Source organism: Poecilia mexicana, unplaced genomic scaffold (assembly GCF_051168715.1).
Source record: "Poecilia mexicana isolate PSO_F unplaced genomic scaffold, ASM5116871v1 scaffold_14, whole genome shotgun sequence".
NCBI classification, from domain to species: domain Eukaryota; kingdom Metazoa; phylum Chordata; class Actinopteri; order Cyprinodontiformes; family Poeciliidae; genus Poecilia; species Poecilia mexicana.
In genome coordinates this window covers 9,349,370-9,368,228 of record NW_028263383.1, presented here as the reverse complement: position 1 = coordinate 9,368,228, position 18,859 = coordinate 9,349,370, and the positions used below count along the sequence as shown (strand labels likewise).

Sequence of the window (18,859 nt, the reverse complement as noted above, 5' to 3'; positions counted from 1 at the left end):
TGGTGACTCTCTAAAAGCAGAGCTTTTAGTGACCTGACGGTTTGGACGTTTTAAGGGCTGCTTAAACTGTCTGAGTGTGGCTTCTTTGACTGGCTTAGCAGAAACAGAAATCACTGAAGATTATAGACTAAAAATCAGACAGCTATCCTTCTTTCTTACAATGAAATTGCTTTGTATAGAAGAGATGTGATTTAGGAAAGTAAGATTAATTGTATTAATCCGGGGAGTGGAAGATGAATGGTGTGAGTGGCTAAAACTGCTGGTAAGTTAAAGGATCTTCTGTAAGGGAGAAAGAAAGTTACATGAATCAGTTTTGATAGTGAAGTGTTGCTTTACTATCAAAACTACCAAATCTATTTTTTGCAGCTAATAAACATTTCTTAATTTAATTCCAACATTAAAAACACAGTATCAAGGTTGCTGGAACAGACTTTAATGAGTTAATTAATTCATTTCAGTTACTTTGGACAGTTTTAAGCAGTTTATGTTATGAAGTTTTGTTTCTGGACCTCTTTTTAAAGGCCTGAGTAAGCGCATGTTAATACAGGGTAAGTGGGCTTTTGTCCAGGGTAAAAAGGCTTAAGAGGGTCATTTCTCCTGTGACACACAGAATTACCTTTTGTGTGTACCGATGGACGTCAGCTAAGCTTCTAAGAGTCAAAATCAAGCAACGTGCAGCTAGCCAGTCAGAGAGCAACCTGCCATTTTCTAGACACCGTAGATTTTTTAATAATAAAGTTTCCATATAAAAAATGAAAAAAACACAAATTCAAAAAAGATGCCACTCCCACAATGTTTGCAATTTTTAACAAATTGATGCTGTGCTTTATGAAAACTTCTATTGGCTTCAAATAAGGCAAACTTATTTAATAGTTGATAAGACACACCAGAATAACCAACCACAGCATCATGTGCAGTTGGGAAAGAAATTTGGATACCTCATAAAATGTTTACCTTATTAATAAGATGTTTTATTAATAATATATTTGAGAAGTTTGCAGATTCTGTTCCAACTCCCAGAAGCATCTCGGAGGGATCAAGATCTGGACTTTGACTGGGTTCAGGGTTTTCCTTTCTTAGTTTTTAACCAGGTCTTGGTGGTTTTACTGGACTGTTTTTGGTCATTGTTCTGTTCCGGGTCCAGTTCCAGTTTAGCTTAAACATTTTCAAACATCTCCGCTGAATTCATGATGGCTTCCATGATAGCGAGCCGACCTGCAGCCAGACATCCCAAAACGTGACTCTTCTACCTGTGGGCTTCTTTTATTCCTCCAGTAATTTATTAGGTTTATGTTAAACATCCCCACTATTGATCAGATAGTTCAAATTTAGACTCATCTGTCCAAAGAATATATCTCTCTCTGACCTTTATCTCTCTCTGAATTGATCTGGTCTGGAAACATGGACTCTATGTAACCGTACAGTGCCTGCTGCAGGCTTCATGGATGCATGTTTGGGGTTTTGGAAACTTCTTGTAGCATCTTGCAGCCTGTTTTCATGGTAAACTTTCTCTGTTGGCCTGAACTGGGCATATTGGCAGTTCATGGCCAGTTCTGGGGCTTGCAGATGTCAAATATTATCTTCATGTGTGCTACATGTGTGTCATTTTAATTGCGGAAATGCCCTGATTTATTCCTCACCAGAATTGTTTTCATTTATTTATTTTAAATATTACTAAAGATTATTTTTTTCTTTTACTTTTTGAAAATTGATATGAAAGATATGTGTTTGTATGAGTTTATCCTTCAGGAATATATTACAAACATATTCACTCTGTTCGAATTAAACTCAACCAAACTAAAACTTGCACAGAGATGCTTCTTTCATGACGTCTGCTCATGCGTCCCGGTGGACATACCTCTCTACTGCCAGGCAGCGGGACGACATAAATCACTAACTTTGTCCTCTTTGTTTTGTCTGTTTTTCCTCCATCAGAGATTGATGCAGTACCTTGCCTCCAGAAACACGCTCTTCAACCTCAACAACTTTCTAGATAAGGCTGCACTACAAGGTGATTTAATGCCATTTGACTGTTTGTAGACTCAGCAGTGCTGCATGCCTGACAAAACAGCTTTCTGTCGGACTCTCCCTGGCTCTGTTTCACCATCAATACGCCAGTATTCAGAGACGATTTCAAAAGATCTGGGGCTGAAAAAGGAGCTCTTTGTTTGATACAGGAAGGTGCTGAATTTTGCTGAAAGCTGAAACAATGCCCAATGTGTGATTACATAGTCAGAAGCTAAAAAAGAAAGTGAATAAGTCTAAAGCAGAAAAAAGCAAGAGCTGGTTTTACAGGTGAAGTAGAAGGCGGTGCAAAAATGAAAATAAGAAGGTATTATGGGACGTCAATAAGATGTAATCGGTCTCTAATGCTTTTCTCTCCAGGATACAACATGTCAACCTTCATCAGACGCTACAGCCGATACCTGAATGAAAAATCCATGTCTTATAGACTAGCCGCAGTGGACTTCACCAAGATGAAAAGAGGGTACACCTCCTGCACAAACAAACTGATGGCGCACGCAGCGCATGTATGCCTTCCTCTTTTGTTCACCATTTCTGTGTGTGTGTGTGTGTGTGTGTGTGTGTGTGTTTCAGGGCTGAGGGTGTGATGCGCACCATGAACACAGAGAAGCTGATCAAGACTTTGCCCATCATACAGAACCAGCTGGACGCACTGCTAGATTTTCAGGTTTGTGAACAGCGGCTTGTGGAAACATCCCCAGCCCTTCATCTTTTTCACATCCTGTCGCATTAAAATCATAAGCCTGAAGTGTAATTTGCATTTGTATTGAAACTCTTTGAGTGTGAATGCTTTGATTTTCCTTCCTCCTGTTCTACAGCCAAACTCCAACGAACTGACCAATGGCGTGATCAACACAGCGTTCATGCTGCTGTTCAAGGACTCCATACGGTTGTTTGCTGCCTACAACGAGGGAGTCATCAACATGTTGGGTAAGTCAACAAAACACATAATTAATTTAGTTTGATGAGATTCTTCTTAGCCAATCAATTTATTTGCAACTTTCATCTAAAATTCAATTCAAACCTTTGATTAAGAGCGTTATTATAAAACATTTTGCATATACGTTGTAAACAACTCCCATTTCCTTTCCACTTTTTCCCCCAAAAAAACTAAAGTTAACCAACAAAAATAATCCTAAAACCAAACTTTGAAAGTTCTCTATTGTGTTTCCTCAATTTGGTCATTCCTTTATTCTTGTTAGTTATCATCACCATTTGTTTTGAATATTTTATGGCATTTATTTGGCTTTCAGAGTAATTTATTTGAATTTTATGGCAGACCAACAAAAGTGGAAAGAAACAGATACATGGTTCTCTAAAGAAAAATCTGAAAAGTGTGTCCTACATTTGCATTCAGCCTCTTTGACTTTGACAGCACAAATCAAGGACCTTCAAATCCCTACCATGATAATAATGATCATCACTGATGCTTTAGATGAGCAACATTTTCGATCTCTAGATGTTTACAACTAGTGGGTGTGATTGTAGCTACAGGTGGTTCTACAAAGTATTGACTCAGAGCACAACACATCTGTTCAGATCTTCATTTGTGCAAAAAGTTGAAAACCATGAGCCATTTTCAATTCACTTCACAATTATATAGCCCACTGTCTGAAAACATAAACCCAATAAAATATGAAGTGTTGCTTGATAAAACATCTATAACCGGGCGGAGATGGATACCTTCTACTTTTTTCTTGTGTTTTGTTTTTTTTGTCTGTCTGACAGAGAAATACTTTGACATGAAGAAGAATCAGTGCAAAGAGGCATTGGAGATCTACAAAAACTTCCTGAACAGGATGACAAAACTGTCCGAGTTCCTCAAAGTGGCTGAGGTACCGTTTGTTTATGCCGCTCTGTGCTAACCTGGAGACGATGGGAACATCGGTTTGGAGCAAACCTCAGCAGCCCCTCTCATCTAGATTTCTATAAATCCACCAAATGTGCTTTATTGTTTTTTTTTTTGTCTTTTTTTTACATCTTCTCCCATGACAAAAATAAAAAAATGAAATTGTCCACAAAACACAGCATAAAACTGTTGAGATTTGTTCCAGACTTCTGTCACCCCCAAGAGTCTGATCTGCGGTCAATATTTACCCAAACGGACCGCAGATCAGCGTCTTCGGGGCTTCTCTCTTACTCAATTCTCAAATCTCTCTCTGCATCTAGATATTCTCCTGTTTCTCACAGTCTCCCTTGCCCTGAACTGGGGATTGGGTGTCACCAAGACAGACATTAATGGTTGAGTCTTAGTCTCTCAGAGGGCCACTCATGTACAGCTTTCCAACTGAGGGACTCCTTGTGTGCTGCCTGCTCACATGCCTGCACTGCATGCCCAAGCAAGCTCTTTTCTACCACTATCTCTGTCCCTTATTCCTCCTCCTAGTAAAAACAAAAAAAGAAATATCTTTTGTATTTGATGGCTGTTATCCAGTGAGCAGCTTGTGCCAGACTTCACAGTGAATATAAATAGTTTTATCCTCTGCAGACTGCGTAGCACTTCGCCATGCGTCATCTTCAAAGGCTTTCTCACTGCTTGATTTCGTTCCCATTTGGAAGAAGGTTTGGGGTGCAGCCGCTTGATCCAAAGAAAAAAAGAGAGAAAGAAAGAAGGAATATATAAAAAAAAGCAAACTAACGTTGACTTTAAGGACCCATTCATTTTATCTGTCTAACAAAATGTGTTTGTCTGTTTTGTGTGTCATCCGTGTCCCTCCCCCTTTCCTTCTGTTCAAAGTCAACATTAGTTGAGTGTCTTCCTTTTTGGATGTTTTGACCTGTTGTCCTCCCTCTCTCTCCGCCTGTTCAGTCAGTCGATGTGCTCCGCATTCATTTCCAACCAGTCTCCAGATTTCAGTGTGTGTGCGTGCTCATGTACTCTGTATATGTACAGTTTATGTATATATAGGTGTTTGTGTGTGTGTGCACGTGCCCTCCTCCCCTCCTCCTCTGTTGTCTTTTGTTTGTTTTCTTTTCCAGCCACTGCATGAAGTAATGAATGCTTGGGTTTGATTCTTCTTTCTCCCTCCTCCTCCTCCTCTTCCTCCTTCACGTGCCTCTTCCCTTTTCTTTTTCCAACTCTATGGTCTGTTGGGTTTTGTTTTTGGTTTATTTCTTGTTTCAGTACGACATTTGGTTTATTTTCATTTTGCCTCCCTCCTCCCTCCCCTCCCCCTTCCCTTTTTTGTGACACAGCGAGTTGGGATAGATCAGGGCGACAGCCCCGATCTCACACAGGTCAGTCTACATCTCATCTCAGTCAATCAACCAGCCAGTCAACTAGTTTATAAATCCGTCCAGTGAGTCTCATAATGCTTCATTCTTTAAGCTCCCGTTCCCTACTCACCCTACAGACCTCCCCACACTGCAGCTGCCCCGTCTTCTTCCTCTCTTCTTCACTCTCCTTGAATCCTTTGCTTTGCCTCTCTTTCAGTTTGAGTCTAGAATAGAGAGGAGACAATAAACATAAACCTGCAGTAGCTTTGAAGCAATATTTTATTTCTGCAATTGTTACCTGAAGGATTTCATGTTTTTTTTTTCTTATCTGAATCATTTCAGAACAAATTTTGCTCAGAGGTAAGAATTTTGTAAAAGAATTTAAGCAGCGGGGTAATAACACTTTTTAGCATTATGTGAAGATTTAGTTTAGATGGTTATGACAGGATCATACAGTGCCTTGCAGAAGCATTAACACTTTAACTTTTTTACATCTTGTCGCGTTATAACAACAAACGTTTGTCCATTTTATCTTGATTCTATGTGGCAGACCAACACAAAGCAGATAATTGTGAAGTGACAGGAAAAGGAAACATCCGAAAACTGTGCCATACTTTTCTATGTAGCCCATCTTCCACTGATGCTACAAAAGACATCTAGTGCACCTGCAGTTTTAACTAAAAAAAGTCCGATATTCTGCAAAAGCCTCAGAGGTTTGTTAGATAGTTTTGGGTAAGAATCAGAATCAGGTCAGACAGAAGGTTGTGGAGAAGTTTAACGCAGATAGTTTGTTTTAAAGTCAATATTCTGAGCTCTAAGCATCTTACAGCAATGAATGAAGCTGTGCAGGTTTCCACAACCCATGTGGAGGAAATGTGTGCAAACAAGCTTGACCATAAAACATAAAACATGTATTTCTTCAGCAGGGACATAGAAGTTGTTCAGGGTTTCTGGGAACATTGGTGGGATACAATACAGGAAAGTCCTGTTTGAGGTTCAAAAAGACTTGAGATTAGAGCAGGCCAGCAAAACATGGAGACAGAGCTGCAGTGTAATTAATTGTGTTCATTTTTGGTCCAGTCAACAGACAAGGATGTGTAGCAAGACTTTAAATTTGATGCTCAAAGACATACTCTTTGAAAAATTACATTTTCCAGATTTTTATTTGTAGAAAACACATTGCAAACTATGAATCCTGCGTTTGTCTGCCACATAAAATACCAAAGAAAAGAGGCTGGAGTTTGTGGTTTCAACACCACAAAACTTGAAAAAGTTCAAGCAGCAGGAATACTTTGCAAGGCATTGTAGAGTTTGTCACTTTTATTCCATTAGCCTTTTCAATGTAAAATCCAAGGCCTCTCTATTTATTAAAGGCTTATTATGCAAACAGGGTAACTGAACTGTGAACACGAGCTTTGTCCCAATGAGAGCACAGCTCAGAACATTTTGTTCACAAAAATATTTCTGTCCCTTTTCCTTAGCTGTGGGGAGAGCAGCGAATGGTAATTAGGTTTCTGCAAATATGACTTGGATAGGTGTACATAATGCCATCATAAGTACTGCATAACATCCTGAAGGACTTCAACGCAGCTTCTTCTTTTCAGTGGACGCATATTTGATTGTTTACATTTTGACAAAATCAAGTTAAAAATAACTGAAAAGGGTTTATTAAAAAAAATAACAAACTTGTAGTGCTTATGAAGACCTTATATGCCCTTATTCAACAACATAGTGGAGCGTGCCTTTTACTGAGCTGTAGTTATGTTTTGTTTTTAAACTTTTAGCATATTCTAGATTTCTATGACAAAGGATATGCAGAAATGGCATTTTACTCTCTTTCCCCCTTTGAAATAAGTATATGAGAAGACTTTTCTTTGCCTGTTGTGTCTGCGCTGTGTTTCTGTGATGCTGAAATGTAAAGCTCTGCGTGAGAACTGTGGTATCACATGTGGTCCAAATAAACTCATTCATCATTTTATTTGCTTTCCAGTTAAGAGTGCTGGCCAGCTGCTCAATGTGCATACCTGGTTTTTCATCAGATCTTTACATTTGATGGAGTTAACTGTCTTGGTTTCCAGAAATTTGCTTTCTTCTGATTATTTGACTAATTGACTAAAGTCTCCAAAACAAATGAATCATGCATTGACAGGGCTTTGACCCCAGAAATGGAGTCCATGAGTTAACTCTTTTGGGTGGTGATTTTCTGCGCGGGTGTAAGTGTGTGTGTGTGTGTGTGTCCTTTCGAGAGGGCGTATGTGGACTGCTGGCCTCTGCATGGGCTCATTAGATGGTTCAGAGACGAGTCCGTTGAGTTTCTTCTCTGAAGCCGTTCAGCGATGACGCTCTGCTCTGTCCCGATTTTGTCAGTCCTGCTGCGGACTTGCTTGCATGATCCAACAGCTAATGTGTGCATGCCGGTCAACCAAACCTGATGAAACCAAATGCAAAAGCAGAACAAACATGCTGTCGTAGAGTAGCACATGAATCTGAGGTCGGTGTTTAATTTCGCTGCTGCTTTTTATGTGTATGAGAGATACAATTGAGGAGACGGGGTGGTGAAAGAGAGCTTTTTACCCCACTTTGTCTTCCTGGCTGTGATTCTAATGTTTTCTCCTTAACTGCATATATCCCTCCCTCCCTCACCCTTCTCAGGCTCCCAGCTCCCTCCTGGAGGCTTTGGAGCAGCATCTCGCTTCCCTGGAGGGCAGGAAGCTCAAAGACCTGTCTACTGCCAGCAGGTATGATCAAATGGGGAATAAAACAAGTCAGGCCTCCTACACCAGCCACTTTGTCTTACTTTAAATCTATCTTTGATGCTGCTGCTCTGCTCTGCTAAACCTACTACCACCACTATTTGCTTGGTTTGTTGGTCTGCAACTAGAAATGCTGCAATCAACAGGATTTCAAGCAAATGCAGTGACTGTACTTGTTTCAAAATCAACAACAGAACAAGAGCAAACTGATCTAGTTGGAAATCTCATCCAAACATAATCAGCTTTAATGTTTTATTAATTTAGAAAAGGAAAATCTGGGTGTTTCAAGATGGAATTTATTAAAGATTTCCTGATTTTATTATTAGAAAAAAAAGCTTTCGCAATCAACCTGGCTCTACATGAGAAAACGTATCAACTCCTTTAGGTTAAGTTGGACATTTATTGGGATTCATTATATTCTGTAGAAAGGTGAGTTCAGCGAGACTGGAGACGCCCGGATACCATAACTTCTTTAACTTTTAGAATAAAGAAATCACGTTCATCTCTTTTGTCTGACAACATGAAGCAGTGGTGAACTTCACTGGTCTTTTCTTGAAACATTACAGTTTAAAGGCTTTGCTGAATTTAGGACTGCAATTAATACTAAAACTTATAAAATCACTGGCAGATTTAGATTTAAAATGATTGTCATTTGACCAAGAAGTTTGGTTTTGTGATGAAATTAGACCAAGTTAACAAAACAACATCAAATGAGTATCAATTTTGAAAAAGAAAAAACAAACATTAGTTCATTTGTTTTATTTGATGTGGAATTTCAACAGGTTATCTTTGGTGACAAACTCAAAATCTTTGCCTTTAGAAGACTTTATTACCATTGCCATAATATTTAGCTCCCGCTGCAAATATTCAATCAGATTCTATTCATAGATTACAAAATGCTAATATTTGTCATGGAGTGGTTGTTGGAGGTGGTGAGGAAAACGCTCGTGGGCCCAGGATGTCATAAAGAAGATGATTTAATAATGAATACGGGAAACATACTCAAAATCACACGACGCACTGGGAGCAAACAGACGAGGACTGAATGATGTTAGACGAGGAGCCGACAAGAGACAAAGACAACAGGTGGACTTAAATACATGAGGAGGGTAATCAGGAAACTAGACACGGCTGGGATCAATCAACAGGGAGGACAGGACAGAGACTCAGGGAAACAGGACTAAACACAGAAAATCTCAAAATAACTGCACAGAAAAACACAGATCACAACAATATTACTACAGATCATAAGAATACATTGGTCTGATTAAATATGTCTTAAGATCTGTCAAGAAGCTGAATTTTTTTTTAATCTTAACTGTTTAGAGCACAAAACAATCTAATAAGAACAGACAGAAATACGGTTAGCTTAAATTAAACTTTAAAGCAGTTTGATTCAGTTTTCAATTCAGGAGAATCAAGCAACGTATTCCTAATTTTCCAATGAACCAGATTTACAGTTATTGTTTTATACGGTATGAATGAATTAATGTCGGGATATGAAAATACTAGCTCTTCTTTTCATTCCTTTTCTGTACAGATATAGTGATTATTATGTGGTAATATTTATGTATTTTGAAATGTTTTCATCTCAGTACATTTTATTATGTTTGTGCTCCACTACTTCAATGTATGATTTAGTCATGTTTGGGGAAAATGCATTTTAAATAATGTCTAACGCAATAAATTAAAATGACATTGATCTGGACCAACGAGACATCGTCACTGTTGTTGTTCATTCAGCCAGCAGGAAATATGTTAATTATTTACATCTCAAATATGTATCATCAGACTTAATTCTCTCTGCAGAACGTGAAGAGTTGAGCCACAGGTCTCCGCAGCTCTTCCACCTAATCTTACTGAACCCGATCCATTCTGGATGAAAAGCTCTGAATTGCACACCCTGTGGAAAAATTTGTCTGTATTAGTGATTGATAATGGCTGATACCACTAATGTCTGATGGCAATCTATTACACTCATCAATGGTTTTTGAGCCATTTGAGATAATCAGCAGCTGATGCAGTGAAATAACTGCTGATGCCGCTTTTCACAGTGGTATTGCAAATTTATTGGCCTCATCAACTGGCTGACGCATTCATCTGTCCTTTAATTGCACTTATGGTTAACATAATTGCACTTGGCTGCAAAAATTTTGTGGTCTTTAGCAGGCAGCAGGAAAGTTACAAAATTAGTTTTATGTGAGTCTTGGTAAAAGATCAAGGCAACATGAAGAGATTAAGCATGGCTTCTTTTTAAACAAGGAGGGTAAATAATGTATCTCACTACCAGATCCAGCACAGTGTCGTCTCTCTCCAGCACCGGTATCTCTCTCAGCCGCATGGATGACAAGACAGAGGACAACCGGCTGCAGCAGCACAAGGTGAGACCTTGACAATCCACCTTAAATGACACCTTTCTGCAGCTAAAATGAGTGAAAACGATGCATGGTTACACCACAATGAGATTGTGTGCATAGATTTTATTGGTGTTTTAGGAAAAAATCCTCCTAAAATGTGAGTGAACTGTGAAGAAATCCATACGTCAAGTCTCTTTGTGCTCCACAGTGTTGTTAGAGTTGAATAGGCTTGTGCATTAATTCTGCAGTGCAATGAAATAAACTGCCTGTCTGGCCGCCAGCCCATGACATAAAGAAGTGCACAGTGAATAGAAGGAAAGGGAGAGTGTAAATAAGGCAGTTTTGCAGCACATTCTTTCTTCAAATAAAACAATGAGGTCATAATTTTTCCCCCCAAGTGATAAATATTAATATTTTAACAAGCAGGACACAAATAAAAAAAAAAACATGCATAATTTTCTGCTGCTTTCCATGCAGGACGACGGAAACAAAGTGATCGACATTCAGACGCCCACTGTTTCACCCAGCACCCAGTCGGTGGGCAGTGCCAACAGCAGCGGCGGGGCCACGGATCTCTTCTCAAACTCTCCCAGTGTACCCATCAATAACCAGTGAGTCCAACTTCATCTTACTCTCTTACCATAATTCAGACTGCCCAGCCTCTGTTGTAAATTACATTAAAAGCCTGAGATGTAAATCTTCCCTTTTCTTTGTTTTTAGTGTGCCAAACCTGACCAGTGAGCTGTTCACCCTGCAGCCCAGCTTCACCCCCATCCAGACCACACACACTGTGCCCAACAACAATGCCTGGGGAGGTAGGACCGCACAAACAGCCAAACTCTTACAAACATGTAGCAGAGAATGCTGTTACAGGCAGAGTAAAGAACATAAGGCCTATGAATATTGAAATAAGAAGAAATACTTTCTGTTGTTCTTCAGAGCAGATCAACTATTTTAAAACACTTTTGGACAACTGAAAATCCTTTTAGCCTTGCCTCTCTTAAAATCAGATTTGAGTACCATTTATGGATGATGTGACTTCTGGATCTGCAATGTGCAATGAAGCATTGTTAAATGTCTGTTTGCATGTCTCAGAGCAAAAATGTGATATATTGCCTGAATTTTAGTGTTCCAAAGTACCGTTTTTGTCACAAGTGGTCATTTCTCACTAATGTGGTGAATTTCAGTCAGACTGGTTCCATCAAGGCACTTTTAAATCCCTCCATTAATGCCTGTTTGTTAGGTCTCCACCCTGTTGCTCCCAGACATTTCTATCCTTCTCTTCACTTGATGAATCATATAATAATGTTTACCACTTTGCTTTCCTTACTTTTCTTTTAGGCAGACATTATGTTATGTTTGCTTTCTCATTTGTTATCGTTCTGCAAACCTCTGGTTGCGTTCTCACCTGCTCTGCTCTTGTTTTTGCACTTTCAGATTATTTTAAAACATATTTCTTGATTTTGGTCTTGATAGTTTACATGTAGCTATTATGAGCCACAAGCCTGCACACAAATGAACAGTCAATGTTGTAAAATTGTGCCTTTTAGTTTCCCATTTGCTTAAAGATAAACAATAACCAGATGGAACCTAACTGACTCTAGCCTCATGTCTTGTACTCTTTTGCTCTCTTCTCTCCTTTTTTCATTTTTTGGATGTCAGGAGACCTGTTAAAGCCGTCCCCACCAACTCAGATTCACAGTCCTGGAGCTCCGTTGCACTCTGGTAAAATGTTGCCCAATGATTTGGACGCTTCATTAGCAAACTTGGTTGGAAGTAAGTAAAATCAATCATTATTGCTGCCATGTTTTCTTCTCTAGTTACTCCACTTCATGTAATTTGTGTTTCTTCTCTTAGACCTACAGTTTGGGGGCACACCGGCTAAAAAGTGAGTGAGCTAACCCGTAACCAAAAGGTTTTCGGTACATCTCAATAATTAGAGAATCGTTATATAAATATTTATTTCTGTAACTAACTTTTCAAAGTAAAATTCAAATTTGATTAATTTGCAGAGTACCATATTTCAAGTCTGTTTCTTTAACTTTGAATGATTATTGCTTACAGCTAGTGAAAACCTAATATATAGTTATTCAGAAAGGTTGAATTTTATAGAAAGAATTTTTTTTTTATTACAACAATTTGGGCCTACAGACTTTTGAGTCCATGCAGTGCACAGTAAGTACCAGCACTTATTTTCTTGTTTTGTATGAATTACTGCATCAGTGCGGTGTAACATGGAGCGAATCAGCCTGTGGCTCAGTTTTTTGACTAAAGCCCTTCAGCTCTTCTGCATGTTGGGCACCAATGATGGAGGCCATAATATAACATGAAGTCTATTACTGGATGGGTTTGCATTAACTGTAACTCATCAAAATCATCTTGAATAAATATTTGAAACATACTTAATGAATCTATATGATATCTGAGTTTGACTTTTTTAATTGATTAACTTTCCAATGACATTGTGACGTTTTGAAATTCATTTTTTGTATGTAAATTGCTGTTCTGTGTGTGTTTCTGCATCAGGCCAGAGTTCCAGTGGAGCCAGCTGGTGGAGAAGAAACCCACAGGAGGGAGCGGCTGGCAGTCAAAGACGATGTGCACCAACACCAACTGGACTCACGCGACCCATCCCATGGCGCCTGCACCCATGCCCGTCCCTCAGATGGTAACCAGAGCTTTGTTCACTTTCGCTCATTGTTCTCAAATTTCAGCTTGGTGATTTTATCCAAAAATGCTCAGCAAGACAGAACTAGTCAGGCAGTTATTATGTGTTGGTTTCGTTGGTAATATTCAGTTCCAACCATCAATTTCTGCAAAATCAACCAGCATGAATTAGGGAGGACGAATGACATATCTAGATTAGTATGTCTATGCATTCTAAGCTTTGAAAAAAAAGTCAATATAACAGAATTTATAGCAACAGCTGCAGCATATGTTTTGTTTTTCTCCATTTGTAAAAATAGATATGAAATTGTGATACTCTTAAATGACCACACATTTATTTATTGAAAATGGAAAATTATAAGTTGCTTTTTAAAAAAAAAAAGGTTAGCAGTTCTAGCTAATTTTGATTGGACTGAGGACAAAAATAGGTCTTTTGTTTGTAAAGGTTAGAGAGCCCCAATCCAGAGTCTCTAGTTTGGCATTATGATTGTTTTGCATGTTTCCAATGAGCCAAACTGTTAAACTTCTTTATCAAGAACTTTAAATTGCCCCTGGGACTTTTGTTTTTTGCATTTCCATTGCAAAAGAGAACTGTGCACTTACTTAATCAGTGTTAATAAAAAAACATTAGCTAGAGCTAGTATAACTCAGTTTTAACGCTGCAACATTAGTTATTGCTTCTACTTAATTAAACGTGGTTTTATCTTTAGAGACATCAGTACCGCTGCATTGGAAGAGGCAGCAACAGTAAAACAGTAAAATCAGACCAATAAAGCATCAATCTGAAATTCTTAATCGCAGAAGTTACAATCTAAAACATCAATAAGAAGTAGAAACTGCAACCATAATCAATTTTCAAAGATAAAAACTGACTTTCAACAGTTATATGATGATTGATGTCTCTTTCACATCATCTTCACTCTCTGTAAAACTTATAGAGCGTCACACTCTACCAACTTCTGCGAAAAGGTGCAAATGGATTTTTAGATCAATTTCACCAACCCAGATTTAATTTCACACACGTTTCCCAGAGAAAAAGAAACAAAAGAGACGTTAAAGTTACATTTTGAAACAGAGTTATAATTACCCCAAACCCAGAGAAAATATGCAACATTAGCAGATGTTTAATAAATTAAATCAGACATAATGTTACGAAACTCAACTTTTTCTTTTATATTTAAATGATTCAAGTTGTGGCTTATTTTATTTGTGCCTCAGAACATAAATTATTTAAAACAATCTGTCATAAAAGGTTTTTATCCCCAAAGTATTACTTTGCAAAGACTTTACTCCGCCTGCCTCCACAGACATTGAGTCTTTCATTTAAAATCCTCCAACAGAAAAAAAGCAGCTGTAGAGGAGTTTACACTGAGACTATGATGCAAGAAAATTGACTCAATCAAAAATGTTTCAGATTATCCACTCTATTTATTTATTTTTTTCAAATACATGTAGAATCTGCCATAATAAAACTTTAATCTGAATGGACAAAAACGTTTCCACACGGCTAATATTTCTGCTTACGTTTTGTCTTTTAAGGATTATGACACAGGAAAATAAATATTACAGGTACACAGTAAATCTTAAAAATAAATTTTATTTGACTGCATTACTAATATTTCATTTAATGATACACACTGAACAGTCCCAACCATCTGCATACTTGAGTAAGTATTACCACTTTTTCTTAATATAAGTAGCAGAAATTACTTCTCGACAGAGCCTTGAACCTTCAAGGACACCATCACTTATCCATCTTTGGCCTTTGTGCGTCAAGTTATTATCTCCCTGTCTTTTCCATTCAATCTGGTTTCATCTTCATAATTTTTGGACCGGATAGCCTCTTTACTCAAACTGCTCGTTTTGTAAGGAAATGGTTCAGAAAGTCTGAGGCAAGACCTGAATACAAAGTGGAAGTGATTTTATCATGAGTAATGGACAACGGTCTGGTTTCTGCACTTTTGGACATTTTAAGAAGTGACACAAGTTTAGCTTTGAGCACAAGGGCCAGAATTCAACATTTTCTCTTTTTTTCTCTCTAACTCAACAGAATGGGATGATCTATACAGGATATGTAAGTTTAATCAACACTTCACCGTAACATCAACTCCATCTTACTGTTGTTTTCCTTTATTCCTGATATTTATGATGATTTTCTTCAAGTGAAAACATGACATTTAAGATGAGAGTATTACAGAGTCATGGCACACTTTTTTATATATAAAAAAAAAAAAAGTAAATACCTGCTAAATACTAAAGAGCTTCATCAGAAAGCATATTCTACTTTTTATATGAATGTAGAGTTGTAGAACTAATAGCAGCATTGATTTTTTTTATTTTTCCCTCTGTAGGCTCCAGCACCAGTGGCTTTTCCTATGACGACACCCCAAGTGCCTGTGTATGGAATGGTACAGTATAACTGTGAACCTTGCAGAAATAACATGTTCATAAAAAAAAACAAATACTAAAACTCTTGTCAACCCACTTGTTGTCACCTCTGCTTTAACCAGCTCCCTCCTCAGATGAGTCATCAAATGGGAGGCGTTCCCATGATTCCCCCACAGCCTGTCATGTACAACCAGCCTGTCCTGAGACCCACCAATCCCTTTGGACCCATCCCGGGTACACAGGTAACACAGACACAGAAACACCAGTGCAATGATGTAAATGCAACATAATCCACCAACTACTGAGACACAAAGCGGCTGAGACTGCAGAGAAAAAAATTATGTAGGGAGAAGACTTGTCTTGATAATGTCAAAAAATGCTCTGCATATGTTGAGCTACTTTAGAGTCCCTGAAATATAAGCTTGTAGGCAATTTAACATCATCCAAAGCATATCTAGAAATTTCCTCTGACAAAAATTTAAACTCTGGCTCTCATATAAAAAAGAACAAATTTGAAAACATATTTTAGCCTTACAAAGGGCACTGAGTTCAAGTACAATGTTGCAATAACGATGTTGTTTGCAGGTGTTTTAAGGTTTCAAAGGTGCAAGAAATATGCTGTTTTTACAGTTTCAGGCTACATTATGATATAAATGTATCAAAATCATTTCAGTATCATGAAATATACTGTCACAAATCTACCAAATATTAATCTAGATTAGTTTTTTCACTATGTGGAAGCATCCTAACGCATGTAAACACTAGGGGTTCACTAAATAACAATATGAACAATTATTAAATTAATTTACATGTTAAATAAAAGTAATCAGATCATGAATATATGTTGATGTTGTATTCCTTGCTTGTACGACAAAATTTATATTTATTCAAGCTCCTGAAAAACCAAGAACTGTGATGCATTATTATAATGATGCAATAACAGGTGCAGTGCTTATGGGGACTAATGACTAAATGTTTAGAAATGTGTTATGTTACACGTTTTCCTGGCACTGCAGCAAGGAATGTGTTTATCGATATCAATAGTTGCCTGAAAGCCTGATGAGGTGTTTTGTTGGACTGAATTACTCTCATTTCTCCTCTTTGCCTTCTGCAGATGCATTTCATGTAGAGATGATGTTGTAACCATAGCAGCAAAGCTGAAAGAGAAGAGGCAAGAGAAAGATGGAAAAGAAAGAGCTGATGGCAAACACAAATACAGAACCAAATCCAGTGCAGGAGGAAGAAAGAACGGCGAGGGGATTGGAGGACCGGAGCGGAGGATTAATAGAAGATGAAATGCTGATGTCAATTTATTGTCACTTCACCCTCTATTCTCCATGTGGCTACTGATTTGTCTGTCTTTAACCCAGTACAACCATGGAGCATCGGAGCCTCCTCATCAGTTCAGCCCAGCTTATCTTTGTTTGGCCTCTTCTAATGGCAATCACAGCCTATGCTGACATAGCAGAGACTGACAGCTATACGGAGGTTCTTCACCTTCTCCTGAGCCGCCCCTCCTGTTAATAACCAGTATGGGAACTTACCCACATCTCTCCCTATCCAACATCTGAGTCAAACTTGGAGGGCAAACATCTCTTTCTCTGATTCGATCATTTGCTGGCACTTTACTCAATGTGAACTTTTGCCAAGGGTGTGTTTCTGCTTAGATGATTCTAGCATCTTGTTAAGATTGGTTCCTGATTGCTTGTCACCATCATTTGAAATCACAAGTGATTTGAATGCTTGCGGGTGTTAGCTTTTTTTCTACATTTCAGTGAGCAGCATCTTTGATCATTTGTTCTTAAATGCGTAAAACAATGATTTTTTGGGGTATGCCTGTGTGGTTGTAAATGGACGTAGCGCTTTAGAGTTTGAACTTTGTGTGTGTGTGTGTGTAAATTATCTTTTGGTACCTGATGTCATGACTATGTTGCCGGGTGCCAATGTGTTACTGCACTGGAACTAACCGATGAAAGCACTGAGCCAGACCCAGCTATTGCATTTGGATGTAAACAGACCTCTCATACTAACTTTGCTACTTGGGGACTTACTGTACACACTGTTTCCTTCTTTGTTTCCCCTTCTGCAACTGTGCGATATTGTGAAACCTCATTAACTGTCTTTTTTCACACCTTTAGTCTGTTTAGAAGCTTTCTTCAACACTGTAATTTGTTTGTCCATGTTTTCTCTGTATAGAATTATTTTTCATTTTTCCTGCTTGTTTTTTAACCTTCTCTTGTATACCTGTACTGCTCTAATAGTGAAACATAGAAGGGGATTTTCAGTCTAACCAGTCAGAAATTGTTTAATTTTCTCTGTCTCCTAAATTAGTTACATCTTAAGTCTTGTTCACCTGAGAAAAACTGGATTTGGGGTAAGCACTTCAGTCTTTGTGCATCCTTTACCGAGAAGACTTGGGTTCATGAAGTCTTATCGTATACAAACAGGACAGCTTAAGGTCGTTGCGAGAAGTCCAGTGAACACCCAACCATCAGAAAGAGGCCGAGGGTAAAGTCTTCTGATCACAACCCTGCTAACGCCTGCAGTGATGGCGCACAGATCAATCCAGACAGCCCGAGACGAGAAGCCTTAATGAGGCATTAAACGCTAATGTGGATTTTCTGGCAGATCCAAGGTCAAGACAGACACAGTCTGAGGATATATATATATACATATATTTATAGCACAAACCTTCGAAGAAGGAACAATGCTCTGCTGCACAAAAACCTTAAAATCATTGCTGGGATGTACAGTGAAAAGGGGCAATAATCGATTGGGGGTGAAGTCGTTTTCTATTGATTGTGTCTGTTCTATGTACATGTACTTTGTGTGTTTGTGTGCACATGCCTTCGCATAGAGATTAACAGGGTCATGTTCCTCGGTTAGAGATGGAGGGTCTCTAAGCGAGATGGTAGTGTGTACTAACTTAGCATTGAGTGTTCTTGTGACAGTGTCTGAGTCTGTACAACACATCAGCTGTAGGTGGATTGTTCGCCTGCTGAGTACAGTCAAACTGAACTCTTCAGACGGCGGGTTATTTCTAACCAAATCTTCAGAGAAGACCAAAAGTACGTTAGTGTACTGTGATTAAAGGTTAAAAATGAACCGATACCAGGCTCCCTGCACCTAAGACTCTACTACCAGCAGAGACTTGTGTTAGAAATCATCACCAAGCAGGCATATGTTGTGAGGTTTCACCTATTTGACGAGTTCAGCTGTTGTTACACTCCTCCATCATTCTTGTTCCAGTGGTTTGTCCTTCTTCTTCAGCTGAAAGCTTTATTCAGTGAGTTATTCAGCTCCACGACTCAACCCACCCTGGGATCTGACTGTTACCGTGTCCCCACTGTATATAGGTAATGCTGTTCATGTGTTTTTAGCCGTGCTCTCTCTGTGAACGTGATCAAAGCCCCCATTGGATGACTTACTGTATGTTGGACAATTTATTGCTGT

The 18,859-nt window shown here is 38.5% G+C and overlaps 1 protein-coding gene across 1 annotated transcript in view; it reads left to right on the top strand.

Moving 5' to 3' along the window:
• LOC106917145 (phosphatidylinositol-binding clathrin assembly protein-like) overlaps positions 1 to 15,828 on the top strand; it is a 28,121-nt gene extending 12,293 nt beyond the window's left edge. Inside the window, exons 3-18 of the mRNA XM_014985895.2 lie at positions 1,936 to 2,011; positions 2,386 to 2,488; positions 2,599 to 2,692; positions 2,844 to 2,955; positions 3,754 to 3,860; positions 5,221 to 5,262; positions 7,894 to 7,979; positions 10,285 to 10,375; positions 10,829 to 10,962; positions 11,072 to 11,166; positions 12,014 to 12,127; positions 12,209 to 12,239; positions 12,878 to 13,019; positions 15,069 to 15,092; positions 15,370 to 15,426; positions 15,529 to 15,828. Coding sequence (XP_014841381.2) covers positions 1,936 to 2,011; positions 2,386 to 2,488; positions 2,599 to 2,692; positions 2,844 to 2,955; positions 3,754 to 3,860; positions 5,221 to 5,262; positions 7,894 to 7,979; positions 10,285 to 10,375; positions 10,829 to 10,962; positions 11,072 to 11,166; positions 12,014 to 12,127; positions 12,209 to 12,239; positions 12,878 to 13,019; positions 15,069 to 15,092; positions 15,370 to 15,426; positions 15,529 to 15,696 — 1,476 coding nt within the window. The 3' untranslated portion in view covers positions 15,697 to 15,828. The remainder of the gene's footprint in view (positions 1 to 1,935; positions 2,012 to 2,385; positions 2,489 to 2,598; positions 2,693 to 2,843; positions 2,956 to 3,753; positions 3,861 to 5,220; positions 5,263 to 7,893; positions 7,980 to 10,284; positions 10,376 to 10,828; positions 10,963 to 11,071; positions 11,167 to 12,013; positions 12,128 to 12,208; positions 12,240 to 12,877; positions 13,020 to 15,068; positions 15,093 to 15,369; positions 15,427 to 15,528) is intronic.
• The last annotated feature ends 3,031 nt before the right edge of the window (positions 15,829 to 18,859 follow it).